Source organism: Brassica rapa, chromosome A01 (assembly GCF_000309985.2).
Source record: "Brassica rapa cultivar Chiifu-401-42 chromosome A01, CAAS_Brap_v3.01, whole genome shotgun sequence".
NCBI classification, from domain to species: Eukaryota; Viridiplantae; Streptophyta; class Magnoliopsida; order Brassicales; family Brassicaceae; genus Brassica; species Brassica rapa.
In genome coordinates this window covers 8,294,699-8,311,397 of record NC_024795.2, presented here as the reverse complement: position 1 = coordinate 8,311,397, position 16,699 = coordinate 8,294,699, and the positions used below count along the sequence as shown (strand labels likewise).

General features: G+C 36.6%; 7 protein-coding genes across 9 annotated transcripts; 3 read left to right on the top strand and 4 right to left on the bottom strand.

Annotated features, from left to right (window-relative positions):
- Window positions 1-3,831: 3,831 nt before the first annotated feature.
- Window positions 3,832-5,136, bottom strand: LOC103862751 (HVA22-like protein d). Of its 2 annotated transcripts, none has more exons than XM_009140447.3 (4): window positions 4,882-5,136; window positions 4,764-4,790; window positions 4,384-4,690; window positions 3,832-4,151 (listed from the first exon to the last, which is right to left on the bottom strand). In XM_009140447.3, exons 1-4 carry the CDS (start codon window positions 4,926-4,928, stop codon window positions 4,125-4,127), a joined length of 408 nt encoding a protein of 135 aa, XP_009138695.1. In that variant the 5' UTR covers window positions 4,929-5,136; the 3' UTR covers window positions 3,832-4,124. The 2 variants fall into 2 exon arrangements, with proteins under 2 accessions (XP_009138695.1, XP_018508593.1); XM_018653077.2 differs by having other exon boundaries at window positions 3,832-4,148.
- Window positions 5,137-5,496: 360 nt separating this feature from the next.
- LOC103862742 (60S ribosomal protein L7a-2) lies at window positions 5,497-7,502 on the bottom strand. The gene is made up of 7 exons (XM_009140435.2): window positions 7,381-7,502; window positions 6,855-6,896; window positions 6,551-6,752; window positions 6,281-6,450; window positions 6,050-6,178; window positions 5,887-5,979; window positions 5,497-5,809 (listed from the first exon to the last, which is right to left on the bottom strand). The coding sequence occupies exons 1-7, from the start codon at window positions 7,381-7,383 to the stop codon at window positions 5,678-5,680; spliced, it is 771 nt and encodes a 256-aa protein (XP_009138683.1). The 5' UTR covers window positions 7,384-7,502; the 3' UTR covers window positions 5,497-5,677.
- A 142-nt stretch (window positions 7,503-7,644) lies between these two features.
- LOC103862736 (protein SINE4) lies at window positions 7,645-8,224 on the bottom strand. The gene has a single exon (XM_009140425.3). The coding sequence runs from the start codon at window positions 8,172-8,174 to the stop codon at window positions 7,704-7,706; it is 471 nt and encodes a 156-aa protein (XP_009138673.1). The 5' UTR covers window positions 8,175-8,224; the 3' UTR covers window positions 7,645-7,703.
- A 94-nt stretch (window positions 8,225-8,318) lies between these two features.
- Window positions 8,319-10,893, bottom strand: LOC103862724 (SUMO-activating enzyme subunit 1A). Of its 2 annotated transcripts, XM_009140412.3 has the most exons (11): window positions 10,749-10,893; window positions 10,560-10,655; window positions 10,033-10,084; window positions 9,735-9,930; window positions 9,567-9,646; window positions 9,366-9,482; window positions 9,236-9,286; window positions 9,104-9,170; window positions 8,882-8,985; window positions 8,699-8,803; window positions 8,319-8,606 (listed from the first exon to the last, which is right to left on the bottom strand). In XM_009140412.3, exons 2-11 carry the CDS (start codon window positions 10,640-10,642, stop codon window positions 8,493-8,495), a joined length of 969 nt encoding a protein of 322 aa, XP_009138660.2. In that variant the 5' UTR covers window positions 10,643-10,655; window positions 10,749-10,893; the 3' UTR covers window positions 8,319-8,492. The 2 variants fall into 2 exon arrangements, with proteins under 2 accessions (XP_009138660.2, XP_033144316.1); XM_033288425.1 differs by having other exon boundaries at window positions 10,560-10,805.
- Window positions 10,894-12,027: 1,134 nt separating this feature from the next.
- Window positions 12,028-13,235, top strand: LOC103862715 (thylakoid lumenal 17.9 kDa protein, chloroplastic). The gene is made up of 4 exons (XM_009140392.3): window positions 12,028-12,361; window positions 12,442-12,556; window positions 12,635-12,704; window positions 12,788-13,235. Exons 1-4 carry the CDS (start codon window positions 12,075-12,077, stop codon window positions 13,045-13,047), a joined length of 732 nt encoding a protein of 243 aa, XP_009138640.1. The 5' UTR covers window positions 12,028-12,074; the 3' UTR covers window positions 13,048-13,235.
- A 492-nt stretch (window positions 13,236-13,727) lies between these two features.
- Window positions 13,728-14,802, top strand: LOC103862711 (protein transport protein Sec61 subunit gamma-1). The gene is made up of 3 exons (XM_009140385.3): window positions 13,728-13,942; window positions 14,141-14,257; window positions 14,612-14,802. The coding sequence occupies exons 1-2, from the start codon at window positions 13,849-13,851 to the stop codon at window positions 14,254-14,256; spliced, it is 210 nt and encodes a 69-aa protein (XP_009138633.1). The 5' UTR covers window positions 13,728-13,848; the 3' UTR covers window position 14,257; window positions 14,612-14,802.
- A 309-nt stretch (window positions 14,803-15,111) lies between these two features.
- On the top strand, window positions 15,112-16,614 carry LOC103862702 (probable methyltransferase At1g27930). The gene has a single exon (XM_009140380.3). It carries the CDS (start codon window positions 15,525-15,527, stop codon window positions 16,452-16,454), a length of 930 nt encoding a protein of 309 aa, XP_009138628.1. The 5' UTR covers window positions 15,112-15,524; the 3' UTR covers window positions 16,455-16,614.
- Window positions 16,615-16,699: the final 85 nt, after the last annotated feature.

The window sequence follows — 16,699 nt, the reverse complement described above, 5'->3', positions numbered from 1 at the left end:
CCAGAGTCAAAAGCCCGAACCATCGGGAGTCATAGACCGGACTAGATCCGGTGAAAGCTTCGTCTCATCTCATCTCTGTGAAAGATGGATAGAGAGAGAACAGAGAGGAGAGAGACCGAAGCTTCTGTTTTAAATACGTTTTTTATTTGTCAACTGATTTCATTAAGAAAAAATTACATAAAAAAATGGGATAATTTGCAAAATACCCTATTTAGAATTTGAAATTTAATAACTGCATTTTCTATTTTACTTTTTGAAAAATACACCTTCTGAATTATGAATTGACTTTTTTACCCAAGATATTTCAATAATTAAGATATTAATTCGAAATTAATATATAAATTCGTAACTAATAAAAACAATATCATTAAAATTATTTTGTTTAAGATAAATATGTTATTTTTATCATTTAAATTTTATAATAACAACGATAAATATGTAAATTATGATTTTTTTTACTTTATCATGAAGTTTATACATATTTCCATTTATTTTATTTTATTCAACTTATATAAACAAGTCACGTTGTTAAAAAAAAATTTCCTTGAATTTCCATGATTCTTTATTCACCTTCCACTCTCTTGAAACTCTAGCCAAATGCAGCATAATATTCCTAAAAAAAAAGATAAAACAGAAACACTGTCAGAATAAAATAGAATTAGAATTAGAAACTAAAATATGATTAGTCAACAAACCTCTAAAAGAAAGAATCTGTGAAACTAAAAGAAAAAAAATGAAAAAATCAGAAATAGAGAGGATACGAAAGAAGGAGACGAGAATATGATACACGTCTTGATTTCTTTATTTTTCAAAATAATAAAAAATTTAAGATATTACTAAAAAGATATGGAAATGATATTGCGTAGATATATTAAAAAATATTAGATAGATTCTCTAACGATTTTTTTTTTTTTTAAAAAAACAAAATTTTAAACAATATATTAGAAATTGCGATTAAAAAAAACAATTTTTAAACAATATATTAGAAATATTAAGATTGGACAATTAGGTAAATTTATATATATATATATATATAAGTGTATTTTCCAAAAAAAGATAAATAAGGGTGTAGTTTTCAAATTATAATCTTATTTGAGTGCATTTCTCCAAATTTTCCCTAAAAAAATTCCAACTAATTATTTTTGTTAAATTTTTTAATGCCCAAACATTTTCACTATCCAGTTTAATACCTCAACTAATTATTTTGTTCATTTTAAACACATAAACTTTTAAAACTGTGCTTATTTTAATAACTAAACTTTGTTTATTTTAATAAAAATATCAATAAGTTTCAAACAGAATTAAACAAAATTCTCTAAAATTTACAAAAAAGCTCAGAGTTTTTTTTTGGTGTTTGAGAAATAAAAATAGCTAAATTGTATATGATATTAAATTTTGTAATAATTTTTTAAGTTTTAGATATTGAATTTAGTTTGTTTTCTGAAATTAAAAACAAATTTAGTTTTTTCCTTCAAAAATATTTTTTTTTAAAATTATTTTTACCATAATTTATTTACTTTGTTTCCTTAATCTTAAAAATATAATTTGTAATTTGTAATATTTTTCTTAGAATTTGGAGATTTTTTAAATTTTGTTTCAAACTTATTAGTATTTTTAATTAAAATAAAAAATGTGGATGATAAAAAAATTGTGTAATAAATTGAGTAAAATATTTAGTTGGGGTGTTTTTCTGGAATTTTCCCTTTCATTAATAAAACCAAGATGTTACATATGTTTTCTTGTTTATTCTAGCTAACTTTGCAAGTTCATCAACCCTACTTAACATAGAACGAGGTACATGACAGAATTTGTAGCCATTTAACTTTGACATCTGGATAATGTCCTGTACCACAGAAGCGTTCTCCGTCGCAGATGTTTGATCCAGTGTTGAACTGGTTCAACTCATCAACTAGCAACCTGCTGCTGTCGGTCATGAAGACAATGTTCTGATACGCCACTCTCTTCATTTGTTGGTACTAGCAATGTGCTTCAGCGTCTAGGGAAGAGTTTGTTGCTTGGATTGACGAAGAACCTTGTATATTCATTCTCCACCCTACAAAAAAAAATTCAGCAACTCTCTAGTATCATTTTTTGCCAGACAAGTTAAAATCTCTGACATTTCCTATCATGTCATCTTGCTGGTTCACGCTATGACTGGGCACCAGTGACCAGATCTCTTTAGGAACCCTGCTTTGAAAAAACATATGTGACTGTGATTCTGGTTGCTCTCCAGTCTCCACACACTTGATAAGTTGTAATATCTAATTTGATGCCAATTTTGCTCATATTTTCTGCTACCGATATATGCCATTATGCACCATTTTCCACCCAAAAAAAAAACTTGATATTTGGTGGTATCTTTAGTAGCCGGATAGCTGAACAGCATCCCTTAGCTTCATCGGATATCAATGTGGGATTTCCTTGTTCTTGCCTCTGATTACATAGATGGTAACCTGACTTTACTGAGTATACTCCTCCATTCTTTGTGTAGCTCCATATAAGCTTATCTTGATTTCCCACTAGCTTGGTCTTATATTTCGAATGTAGTCTGGGCTAACCTGACTGTGTTGATTAACTCTATATTCCATTCTCTTGTTTCAGGAATCAACAAGTCATTGACCCTTTTAAGTCAGCGAAAATATTAGAGCCGTTTGCTGAAGCTGGATTCGCTGGTTTGGAATGGATCCAATTATCTTGCCAAACTCTGAAGTATCCTCCAACCTTGTTTGGCTAGCAGTGCCAAGTTAAAACTCTCCATATCTCTGATTCCCAGCCCTCCATCCTTCTTTGTTTCTGTGATTTTTTGCCAGCTTATCCAGAGTATTTTGTACTTGTCCTTGTGGGAAGACCACCAGAATCTTCTCATAGCAGATGTAATCTCCTTCAATAAGCCTTTTTGGAAGCAGAAAACAAGTCATTGCGTATGGCGTTGCCGTAATCACGGCTTAAAGCAGGACCTCTTTCCCTGCTGGTGATAAGAACTTGTTGTACCAGCTGTTAAGTTTATTGATAATCCTTTGCTTGATATACTCAAAAGCATCCCTTCCTTTTACGACCTATTTTCTCAGGCAAGCCTAAATACTTTTCTTGATATTCCAGTCATATTAAGTAACTTTTCTTGAATGATAGAGGGAATATTCCAGGCTCCAATGATGTCTAAAGAACCCCGCATTCATGCCGTCTGGACCAGGTGACTTATCAGGGTTGACCTGACGAAGAAGATCTTCTTCACTAGAGAATGGCGACCATTGATGAACTATTTCACTCCATTCAGTGTCTCTTCTTTCGTAGTCAAGCTGGTCATTTAAATCACATCACAAGAGAATACAAAAGAAAAAGTGGATATATTAATCTTAAAATAGGTCTTGTGGACATGAAACATATTCTACAGCAGCAGATATGTGTGGATAGTTAATAAACAAAGCTAAGTCCCAATGATGAACCAGCAATTGTGAAACATTTACACATTCATATACAAGCAAAGGTACTGACTACTGAGAGAGGGAACCTAACTAATGCGTGCCATTGAATCACATGCTAACGAAAGATCCGAAGAATCATATCATCATGCCATTAAGAATAGAGAAACCAAGTGGGACACCATGTAAGTTATGACTTTTGGCCAGTGTTATAAAATGGTCTATGCGCCTAGGAGTCGGACAAAGCGTCTCCACGTTCATAAATCGATCTTGTAAAAACGCCTAACAATATCCCAACAATTTTTTTGACATTGCTTTTGATGATCAAGACTTTTGTTTATGAATTCTGATTATCAATTGATAAACAAAAGTACCCCAGTACATCAAACATGTTTTAATTTTTTAAAACACATAAAGACTAATTATTCAGTCATGTCATATAGCATTAGAAAGCGATTGAAACAATAGCGTTAACACTTGTGTTCCCAAATGGAAGATACGCGTGGAAGCTAAGCAATACAACAACAACAAGAAGAAGCCATTTCTAATTTAAAACAATCACACACCTCACTAGTCATCATCCATCACATTTCTCAAATTATTAAATAAAACTAAAACAAAAGTAAAGATTAGACATAAGACAAGACGGGGCGGCCACCACCAACTCCACTACAATGCTATTCGAGCTTCTCCTCTGCTTTGGCGTCAGTGAGAGTGAGCCTCGTGTCCCTCCTAATACATATGTTTTAAATTCAAATTAACCGAAAGGATATAAATCAGTGAAATTATTAAAAACTCGTTACGTTAGAGTTCTTGTTAAGTTTCCTAGGATTAATTAATAAATAGTAACTAAATGCATAATCTAGAAAAAAGTTTATTCTTTCCTTTGACCCAATTAATTCACTTTTTGACGTTTCTTTTGGTTATTTCAAGAAAAGAGAGAGAGAGAGAATATTATGATTACCCGGTGGAAAATGGAGTGGATGATGTTGGGTTTGGAGTGTTTGGTGTGAAAGGAGGAGCCAAAGACGCCGTGTTTCTTGAACTGCTCTCTCACCACACGGTTGTAGATGAAAGCTGCGCCATGGAACTGAGGCAGAACCAACCAAGCGACGAACACCAGTTTCACCGAGTACCAGATCGGGATCCACTCAAGAAGCGACTGTAGAATCAGCTCAGTGAGGGTGAGGAAGGAGTAAATGATCCAGTAGGCAAGCCACTGCTCATCGTCTACTTTCGTTGTGCTCTCCATTGCCACCACCGATGCATACCTACAAGCCAATTATTAAACTTTCACCGAAACTCTTTTTTTTTAACGAATAAATCGAATTAGGTGAAACTTACAATGGATACACCAACATCACCAGGGGACTGCATATACGTACGAAAAAAATATTAGAGATCTAAAGCATAGAAAAAAAAATGTAAATATTGAAATAATATTATAAAAGAGATGAATTACCCAGCGCCTGAGTGAAGAGCGGTGAGGAAAGTCCAGAACTTGCTCATTTTTGTTTGTTTAGGGCTGTGAAATTTTCAGAAGCTACTAAAGAGTGAGGGGAGACAAGTCTGTGAATTTTTCGAGGCTCTTTTAATTTTTTTTTTCTCTGCAATAAGACGACAAGAGATACGAAAGGAAGAGCCTAAATTTATAGAAAAATATCTTCTGAGAAATTGTACGGGTTTGCGCTACAGTTGCTTCACACTCTTTTCATTGGCTCTTCTGCTCATGTCGGTCGGTTTTATCAACTAATCCGGTTTAGATTTTGAGTACCCTTTTACCTCTGGTTCGAATTGGTTCAGCACATTCACAGGATTGGTGACACGTGGCGAGAGAACAGTGGAAAATAGTATTCTAACTTGACCGCATCCACATGGCACCGACTTCAGAAGGAACAGAAGGTCGGTCAGTGAGTGCATTCGTCATTGCTTTACTTTTTTAAAAAAAATTTCATAGATGCTTGTTGTTTTTAGTCATTATGAAAACTCGTGTCATACGCAGGATGAGATTCTTCCCCTAACGATTAAGCTTCACAAGTTCAGATAAATGCTTTCCTTTCCTTTCCTTCTTACCTACCATCAACTACGCAATTTTTATTCTTATCAAAAAGTAATTATGTAAACCTCAAGTTGAAATCTAAGGTATTCAAGCAAGAAATGCTAGCATCTAGAGAGAACCCATGATGAGCTAGAAGAAAAGACTTTCATTTGAGTTTTAAAACAAGATTCCACCAAAAAGAAGTAAAATGAAGGCAGGTCTAATTCATCCTCTGAGCAGCTTCCTTGGCTAGAACTCTCTCCTTAGCCTTGGTCTTGGCCTGAGATTTAGATCCCATAATTCCACCTCCCCACTTCTTCCTGTACTCTTCATACTTGTCGTTGAAGTTTGCCTGTATAGAATGATGCAAACCGTTATGAACTTCATATAAGCACAGGCGCAGCAATTGAAAATGAACAAGGATCTCACCTTAATGGCCTCGAGGATTTTGCTGAACTCCATCTTGTCCTCGTTCTTCACTGTGGTCAAACACAAACAAGCTGCTGTTTTCTGGTGGACAATCTGCATCAACAAAGGAATGAGATTACATGGCTTGTAAGGAGAAGATGAGCGTACAATCAATTATCATTACCGCTCCCAATCGTGATTTCCCCTTGACAATGCAGTAAGGAACTTCCATTTTCCTGCACAGTGCAGGCAACCAGACGACCAACTCAATCGGGTCCACATCATGAGCTATCACCACCAGTTGCGCCTTGTTCTGCAATCACACAAAGAAGTCAGGTTTCAGACAAGATTCCTACAGAAAGCTTATTAATTCCTAGAGGGTAACAGTTGAATTAGTTATGAAAAGGAAAGGGACCTGCTCAATGAGGTATGTAACATGGTTAAGACCATACTTCACAACAATTGGCTTCTTGGATTCAACAGTCTTTCCTTCAGCCTCAGCCTGAGCCTTCTTAAGAAGACGCTCCTTCTTGGCTGCCTTGTCCTCAGGCCTATACTTGAGCATCATCTTGAACAGAGAAGTCGCTGCAGTTTATAGAGACAAGTGGTTAAAGAGTAGAATTAAACAGATAACATCCATACTAGTGTATTATGTAGAAACAAAAAGGGAAAGAGATGGAAGGACCTAAGTTCTTGTCAAGGGTCTTAGTGAACTGGTTAAGTGCCGGTGGAACCTTCAACCTCTGCTTCAGAATACGCTTCTGCCTCTGGAGGCGGATAGACTTTGGCCATTTGATGTATCTGGTGAGATCCTTCTTCGGTGGGAGTGCTCCTCCGATCCCAAACTGCTTGGGACGCCTCTCGAAGAGAGGGTTTGTCACTTTCTCCTGAAACCAAGAACAATGTTTATAACCAAGAATACACACACAGAGAAAAGCAAACACTTTCTACATAGAGAAAGAGAGGGAGAGCAAAACAAAATCACATACCGACTTCTTCTTGGTAACCGCTTTAACTCCTTTCTTTGGTGCCTAAAAACCAATTGAAAAATCGCAGCTTTTAAGCATTAACAAGTGGAACGAGACACTTATAAGGATAGGAAGTAAACTAGTGACAACAAGTAGCTATTGATTGGTATGTTACAAGCTTCTCTACCAAGCATGAATTATAAACTACATAACCATGTCTACGCTAACAAACTAACGAAGCACCAATCAGTTCATCTTATACAAAGCAATGCCAGCTTCAATTACACATCCATACTTACAAACTCTGCTTATACTATTTATTACTACAGTTTGAATCTTAAATAATAAGAACAGAAGCTCAAAGAATCCATAAACGCAGTTAATTCACTACAAATATGGAGATTACAAAAAAAAAACACTTTTTGGGATTGGTGAAACAGATAATGCAATAGACAATCTAAGACGAAACATGTAGAGGGAATAGATAATGGATTTAGGAATGAACAATTTTAAGAACAGTGGATCGAGTTCGGAGCAGAAGTTGTACCATTTTCAGATTTTTTCGCAGCAGCTGTTTTGGCAAAAAGAGAAGGAACTGAAACTCTAAGAGGCTGACGAAAGAGATGACAATCGAGCACTTAGGGTTTCTCGTTTAGTTGTCTATATGGGCCTTGAGCCTTATAATGGGCTTTTAAATGAACCCAGTGGTTTTTTTCTTTACCATGTCCCCAAGAATGTTACAAGTGTAGTTTTCTACTTGCATCTTTCATACAATGCTAGAGTTGTATATGTGCTAGGTAAATATCAAGAGAATAAAACCTTTTACTTTATTGAGTTTGATGAGCATCTCAAACAAAACAAAACAAATAATCAAGTAGGAACCAAAGTATTAACCTGCCTATTGTCAAAACCATCAATCAAAACAGCCAAAAACATGGACATTAACAAAATAACAACCATACTAACACACACAATCATTCCTATTTTTTTCTTCTTCTTCTTCATCTCCTTCTTGTTCTTATTAGTACATCCCACTCTCATCACATTCGAAGACCAACAAGTCGAATGAGACAACGGTGTCATCTTTGTCTCGTCATCATTATCATCATCAGAGCCGTGAAAGAGTTTTCTCCTACAGGGTGATCTCATCTCTGCCTCTGGACAAACCTCATCGTGTTGGAGAGAGAGCATCAGCTTTCTTGGAGAGTTTTCCACAAACTCCATAGCTTCTTCAGTAGTGATACGCGAAACTGCAGATGAGCCTTTGCTTGTTTTCATGGCCGCCCATTCCTTTTCAAGCTCAGTGAACTGTTGATTCAGTCGCTCATGTCTTTCTTCCATTTTTCTTTCCCTTCAGAAAATCTTACTTGACTAAGAACAAGAGAGTAGAATGGAAAGAGAACTTTGGTTTTAAATAGGGCGAAAATCTAGCGATGAGATCTCGCTAATTACTATCTACTTTTAAAATTTTCTCTTCTAATTGAATTATAAAATTTCGAAACTTGAAACTGAAAATTCAAAATATCCGTTGCTGAACAAATTATTCTACAAGCAAGGAGTATCATATTCGTAACCGAACATTAGAAGATTTCAAAAGAAACCGTTGAGATAATAAACAGTCTTTAGATGAAAACGTAGGACAGCTTGCTAGCTAGCTGGTTAAGAGGTAAAAGAGTTGGAGATGTCTTCCATCACACCTTTGCCATCCTGAGCATCATAGTAGAAGAAGTTCTTTAACGGCTCTCCTTTGCCTGACACAGCTTTTATCACTTCCTGCAACCCATCAATCAAACCCCTCTCTTTTGTCAGAATTACAAGTCTATAGTCAGAAAATGATTCCATTATGGAAAGAGAGAGAAGAGAACCTGTGCTAGTATTCCTCCTACGATGGCACAAGCTGGTGGGAACTCGATAGTACCGGTGATAAGTCTCTCCAAGAGACTATCTGGTACAAGGCTCTCGCTCACTGACTGTTCCAATATTCAATTGTTTCTCAGTGATCTGAACTGACGTATATAAAGAATAGAAAGAACAAAAGGAACACTCACGTTAGCCTCACAGAGTTTCTTTTTGATTTCCAAGACTGTGGGAAGATCAAGCAGTGAGCATTCTCCATGTTTACGCCCTTCATTCTCCTCAAACACTTCTATTACTGTACATTTTTACATGAGACACCAAACATTTAGTGAAGTGTCTTGCCTTGAGAGCTATACTGTTTATTGAAATTAACCAAGAAAATCATTTATAAGCTGTAGTAACTAGTAAACTACCTCTCATGGCAAAGTAGAGCTTTGCTGTTCTCCTAGGAATCGGTTTCCAAGGTACTGATACCGCTTCCTATAACAACAAACCAATTAGGACTTAATCAAACCAGAGAAAGTTAGTTAGTGGTAGATCGGTACCTGGAAACTTGGAAAGTTTAGTTCACATTCCACCTTCTCTTCAAGCTTTTTCTGTTCAAGAAGTGCCACAAGATAGAAGTCAGAATAGACATACAAAATTGCAACAACATCAACTCATCAGGCAGGGTACCTTTGTGTATTTGTAATCTTGAAGGTCGACAAAGATTTCACCACAAGAGTCTCTGCAATCGACTGTATAGAACGCCACTCGTTTCGATAGCTTCCTACATTTTTCATTAACAGCTTTCTGCAACAAAAATAGAAACAGCAACGTTATGGAGTGTGATAAATGCAAGCGGGCATGCGTTGTATAAAAAGTTGTTGATCATACTTTGGTAGCAAGAGAACCGTAGCCTATAACCACTACATCAAACTTTTCGAAAAACTCAGTGCTGCGTGCCGACAAATCACCTGAAAGATTTTGAGAAAATGATTGATCAGACAATAGTGTTTGTTTTATTAAAAACAATATCAAGGAGAGGGTGTATGAGAGGGAAACCTTTCTCTACAGAAACAAGGACCATAGGGTTAAAATCCTTGAGTGAATCACAACAGATCTCAGCCACAGTTTTGCCTCTGTAAGCATTTTCATCAGGTGGAATCAAGAAGTTTGCGTTCAAGGCCTCCTCGTTCACTAAACTATCATCCATTAACGTCACACTACCAACTCCTGCCAGCACAATGTTCTTGCAGAACTACCCACCAAATGAAACCAAAAGCCAAGTAACGTAGTGAGATACCATCAGATTAGATAATTAAAAAACGACAAGATCTCAGCAAAAAACTATAGAATTTACCTCAGCAACAGTCCCCTTGATTCCAGAGACCAAGATATGAGATTTGGTCAATCTGCAAGCAAAAGATAAACCTCACACTATATCAAATGGTGTCAAGCTTACATAGTAACTACATCATAGTGTACTCTTCCAATGAAGAAAGCTTCAGCAGATCCAAAACCAAATACTCTCCTAGAACTTGAAGGTAAATACTATGATACTGTCTCATCTCAGAACAACTTATACCAGTTCTCCATATAGTTTAGAAGCAGAATCCGAACTCTTTACTAACTCAGAAGACGAATTGCAAGAAAAAGAAATCAACTTTACAATCAAACAGGGTGAAAGGAACAAACTTTGAAGTAAACTCAGAACAACCTAGATGAAACTCAGAAAGCGAATTGCAAGAAAAAGATGACAACTTTAGGAGTTTAGTACTCGAACCAGAGCATAACTGGGATCATACAGGGTGAAAGGAACAAACTTTGAAAACAGAAAAGCTAGATTCAGTGTTGAGAGTAAAAGTAATCTGAAGAGAGAGAAGTAACCTTCGCTGAGCATTAGCGCCCCAAACCCTAATCTGACGGTCGTACAAGGCAGTCTCCTGCTCCGTGAGCTCTTCTCCGTCCATTCTCAAATTCAATCTATCAATCGAAACAGAAGTTTGGTTTCAGAAATTGAGAATTGCTTATTGTAATAACTGAAAAATCTTTAAAAGATGGGAAGCTTGCGCAAACCCTAGTCTTCCAAAGGTCTTAAACTGGGTCCAAGTTCTCCGAGCGTGCCAGCCATTTAAGGTCAACAAGGTTTTTTTTTTAAATGAAAACAATTTCAATTATTTAATTTTCTCAGATTACTCTTCTTCTGGTTTATTCTAGTGTTAAAAATAACTTTCCAAAAGCAAATATACTATGGTCTAGCTACTAATTAATAATCTGATGTAAAAAAATGAATAAATTATATCCGATTGCTGACCGTTCTGAAAACCAGAGGAACGAATAGGAAAGAAACGTAGATAAATAAAATTGCAGGAATAAAAAGAAATGATTGTTTTATTCCACATTTAACAAGGAATTAATTTGTTCTTTATTTCTCTACAAAAAAAAAATGGTAGAGAATAAGAAGGAAAAATTATTTCTTATGAATAGTGGTTTTTTTAAGGAATGTTAGAAAATGCATTTGTTCCTCATCGTTCTTTGGTCACCATTCACAATTTGACACACTATAGGAACTAGTAATGAGATTAGTGAGTCACAAACCCCGTTGTCTGGGCGTTTCTTATGGCACCAAAGAATGTGGGATTGTCATTTGTAACGTGTACCTTTGTGTTACTAAGTCTTTAATCCGGTTAAAAACAGATCAATCTTTCTCATAATCGTAACAGGCCACAATTAAAAATACACCTTCTCAATATGTATATATAGTTGATCCTAGTAGAGTTTATAGTTCTTTTTAACTAAGAATTTACAAATGTTTTATCTCTTTTGTTTTCATTTTCATCTGTTATAAAAAAAACGTGATATTTAACAGTATGTAAAGATAGTGGCAACGAAACAATCATACCTGCTAAATCGAGAAAGTAGAACTTCCTTGTCCAGTGAGTTCTTTTTCATTCTCTGTGAATGTTCAAACAATGCGTATGGAAAACAGCATGATGTATCAAAGAACTCTTACTTAAATATGGTGAGACACACAAACAAAAATTTCAAGAGTCAAGACATTTGAACGTCTTTTCATCTCTCTCGCATTAGTGCGAGTCAATAGTTAATTGAAGTCACTTAAGATTTTAGTGAAACATTGAATGATTTTGTCAAAAGAATACATGTATGGGTTAGTTACACTGAACTTGTAGTTTCATCAAATTCTGGAAATGGATGACGAAAATAAAAATGTGTGAAACTCTCTAATTAAGATAACATACCAAAATTATTAGACAGTTGAAGAGCACCGGATGATGAGGATACAGAAAGAAAATAACAAAAATTTAAAATAAATACAATCTGCAAAGTGGGAATATATAATAAATATTTGGAGGAGCAGAGAGTAACAACAACCATACAAACATGACTCTGGTCGCCAATTTGCAACTCAACATCCTTCCGCAACGGCCGAGAAGCAGCAGCACCTGCACCACCAAGCTCGTGTGTTCATTGAAAGACCCAACAACACAACATCTATCCTCTTCTTCTACTACAATCTCACTATTACCAAAGCTAATATCCTTCGCTCTTGCCCTATCTCTCAACTCCTCATCTGCCCCTGCCTTAGCCATTCCTTCTCTCTCCTCTTCTCAGCCTCTCACTACTCCTTTCACCCAATCCAAGTTCGTCCAGACCGGTCTCCTCAATGGGTTTGTTCCCTCTCCCCTCAATCTCTCATCTTTCCCTGACTATGTTAATTGATTCTATGTTGTTTCTCTCATCTGTGCAGCAAAATCAGACCTTGCCCTTCCACAAACCCAGGATGTGTATCAACAAATCCCACCTCATCTTCCTTTACATTTCCATTGACAATCCCAGAAACTGATAAACAGGATCCAATCCAGGTCCTTTTTGATCACCTTTTATCACAATTCAGCTCTTCTCAGTTCTCAATGTGTTGTTCCTGATTCTTGTTTACACAGAGACTGAAGGAAGCAATAGCCAAAACCCAGAACAATCCCAAGTTTGTTGTTATTGAAGATAAACCAGAAGGTAAGCAAAAGCATCATAGAAATGATTGGTTTGAACTTTGAAGTAAAGATGATAACTTTATAACAAGGATACAAAAAATGCAGGGAGGTATTTGGAGGCGGAGGTAGAAGGAGGAGGATTTAACCAGAGCAGAGATGTGATGGAGTTTTTGGTGAAGGGAGATGTGGTTGCTTACAGGTGTATGGCTACTAAGGTTACCTTTGTTTATCCTTTCACAACTGCTTTTGGAGACTCGAAGGGACAAGAGGAGAGGATGAAGAAGCTCGTCGATGAGCTGGGTTGGTATGCTCCTACCTTTGACATGGAGGAATCTACTCTTAATGCCTTCCCTTATAACAATTAGATGCTGCTCCTTTTTTTTTTAATTCATCACTTTACAAGTCGATACTGGGAGACGGTATGAGTTTCTTTTAAGGATCAAAGAAAAACTATGAATGAGAGCCTATACAATTGATGAGCTAGATGATGTTTGTTACACGAACTTCTAACTGTTATTTTTAGCATTGAAAAAGAATGTGGTACAGTTCTCAACTCTGATCTTATGGTGACCTCAACATGAATATTCAATCACGATGTCTCATGGTGGTGACAACATCAGCATGGAGTCAAAGTACAAGCAATGGTCATATATTTAATCAATCAACTCACAACAACTGCATGCCTGCCTCTGTATACTGTATTTATCTCTGACTTATCAAAGCTGACTCAAAGGAACATATCAAAATGCCTATCACTTCTAATGGCAAACCGAAAATAAACTATTGTGGAGAATAATATCATTTCTCTACTATTGTTGGTGGATACAAAATGAATGAGACTAAAACCTTCTTCTTTGGCTCTCATGGGAAAATTGATGAATGCATCACAAAGTCAAACTTCTTTTCCCTCTCCTCTTTGACAAGCCCATAAAGATTGTTTTCGTGGGCTTGGGCCCAGGCTCTGTACAGCTTTAACTTTGCTGACATGGCTGACATTCATCGTCGTCTCGGCCTGTGATTGGCTGTTCAATATCAATGTGACGTTATTTCTCTCTCTTGACTTCAGCCTTCTCATATATCAACTTGTTTCTCTTCGTACCAATCCAGAAAATAAGAAAAAAAAAAACACAAATTAAACTAAAAAAGAAAAAGTCAAAGAAATCGCCATGGATGCCATCGATTCAGTCGTCGATCCTCTAAGAGACTTTGCGAAGGACAGCATTCGTCTCGTTAAACGTTGTCACAAACCAGATCGCAAAGGTAATTGAACGAGCTCGGTCTTTCCGTGTCTTTTAGATAGTTATGCATGAGCGATCTCTGTGTGTTTTAATCATCTGATCTACTGGATCTAATCTTTTTTTTACTGCGGATTGGAAGATCTGTGAGAGAGATCCGTGTTGTTGTTGTCCGTTATGGAGAAGATTAGTCTGATTCTGTGTGTTTCTTTTTGGTTGTAAGAATTCACGAAAGTGGCGGTCCGTACAGCTATTGGGTTTGTGGTGATGGGATTCGTGGGATTCTTTGTGAAGCTCATCTTTATTCCCATCAACAACATCATCGTCGGTGCTACCTAAGGTGAATCCTCTTCACCCCCTTTCTTCTTTATTTTTTACTTTTGATTCAAAGGGACATGAATTTGAAATTTTATAAATGTATATAACTAAGATGTATCTGAAATTGATATGAGCGTTTATGCAAGCTGCTGGTTTGGTTCAAGTATTGATGATATAGTCTTCTAAATTTGGTTGTCATTTCATCGTCCAGTCCAGTAATCTAAAATGCTGATAGAACACTTTGTGATTCGATCATGACCATTGTATTTAGATAAAAATGGGGAATTACCAAAGTAGAAGTGGATTAGATTTTGCATTGTGCTTGTATCATTTTGGGGGTCTACTCTTAATACTGTTTAGTGTGGTGTGTTTGCAGATAACCAGGGAGGATGGAGAAGGGTAGTAGTTACAGCTTTCGTTGTTTCAAGAAGACTTCTCCCACTTTTTTTTTCTTGGGTTCAGATACTCGAAAGAGTAAAACTTTTGTTACAAATTGCAGAATTCTATTTAATATATGTCACTGTTTTTATTTCACTTCGCGGTTGAAAATTGAATGGTTTTTGTGAATGTGAGAGAGACAAGGTTAACACTTGGTGACAAAACTTAGACATTAAAATCTCCAACGGCCTACTCTTAACAATTTTGCCTCCAATTCAACCCAAAACCTCCAGCTCCAAAGAGTTTCACAGAAACAACCTATATACACCACAAACATGTTCCTGATACATTATATGCATGACAGCAGTAAAAGAAAAACGAGAAGTTCTTTTGAAACAAAATAATTGTTTCACTCGACGAAGACAACACACATCGTAAGATGATGCCTCCACAACTTTTATGAGGGAGAGCGTCAAATATGGACTCTGTATGAATTCAACGTCCACGGTCTGTCCCTCAACTTTTTCCTCCGTTTGATCACCAAAACAAACTTTTCCAAGAGTTTTATGGAGCCAGCAAGCAAATTCACCAAAGTTGCTCCACCCTATGTTAATCACATCAATATTTGAATCACGTTTGTTTCTTTTGACCAAACTTTTTGCCACTCCCATGATATGACAAATAAACAATCATAAGATAATGATTTGATATTAGGTAAACCCGAACTAACATAGCAAATGACATGACAACAAAGAAAAAAAAGAGAGAATCTTGGAATAGAAGCAAGGCGACCTTTCCTTGTTATTCACTCGAAGTTGACACGTAACTCTTAATCATATAAAACCACAAAGATTGAAACACCATTAAGCAAAACTTTTTTGAAAACTCATGATATTGAGTACAAGGTGATAATGCCTCCACAACTTCATCAATCTTCACTTCATATTCTCAACCCTCTACTCAGATTCTCACCTCCTTCCTCCCCTGATAATCCCAAACATCAGAAAGAATCAAAGTTCACAATGCCAAAGCTCACTGTTCGTAAACTCATACCTCTTCTTATCTTCATCCTTACAAGCTTCTCTGTTCTTCGACTCCTCCGGATTTCATTGAAGTCTTCATCCCCTGCGTCTCGGCCCTTCTCTTCAAACATATTTCGTTTGAGTCCTGCTGAGTCCAGCCAGCAGGCTAACGCGAGCCAGAGCGCTCTCACGGAGAAGGAACTCAAGCTCTTATCAGACACCGTTGCTCTTAGATCCCCTTGCAACGTTCTTGTTTTCGGGTATGCACACGAATACCTCATGCTATCTTCATTAAACACAAGAGGCATCACCGTTATTATAGACGATGAATCTTCAAAGATAATGACACCAAACAACACAAGAGTCTATAGCTTGAAATATCATCAGATGGAAGTCAAAAACACTTACAAGCTGCTTCGACATGCCCGGTCTAATCCCTCATGCGCACCAAATATGAATAAACTACATCAAGGCTCACCAGACTGCAAGTTGAAACTGAAGGATTTGCCACAGGAAGTACACAACACCAAATGGGATGTGATCGTTGTGGATGGGCCAATTGGGGATGACTTAGAGGCGTCAGGTAGGATGGGGAGTATATATACTGCAGCTGTGTTAGCAAGAAGAGGAAGTAGTAACTCAACAACAGATGTTCTCGTGCATGACGTGCAAAGGACTGCCGAGAAGTGGTTCTCCTGGGAGTTCTTGTGCCAAGAGAATCAGGTTTCGGCTAAAGGAAACTTGTGGAAGTTTCGGATCAAGGGTCAATCAAATGCATCTAGGTTTTGCTCACCAGAAACATCCCTAGTCAGATATTAGCAAAAGAATTTTACATCTAGTTTAAGAGCAAGCTTGTTGCTCCCTCAGTTAAACACACTACTGCGTCTTTATCTCAGAACAGTGTTGAAAAACATATTTTCAAATAAACATTTCAATGTAGAATAGCAATCAGAGTTTTTCTGGACAAATGTCATTCCAACCACAGTATATGTCCAAGTAGAAACACAACATGGGAAGGTACATTTTTTTTCTTAAATGAAAAACCCAAATGAAGATTATAGATA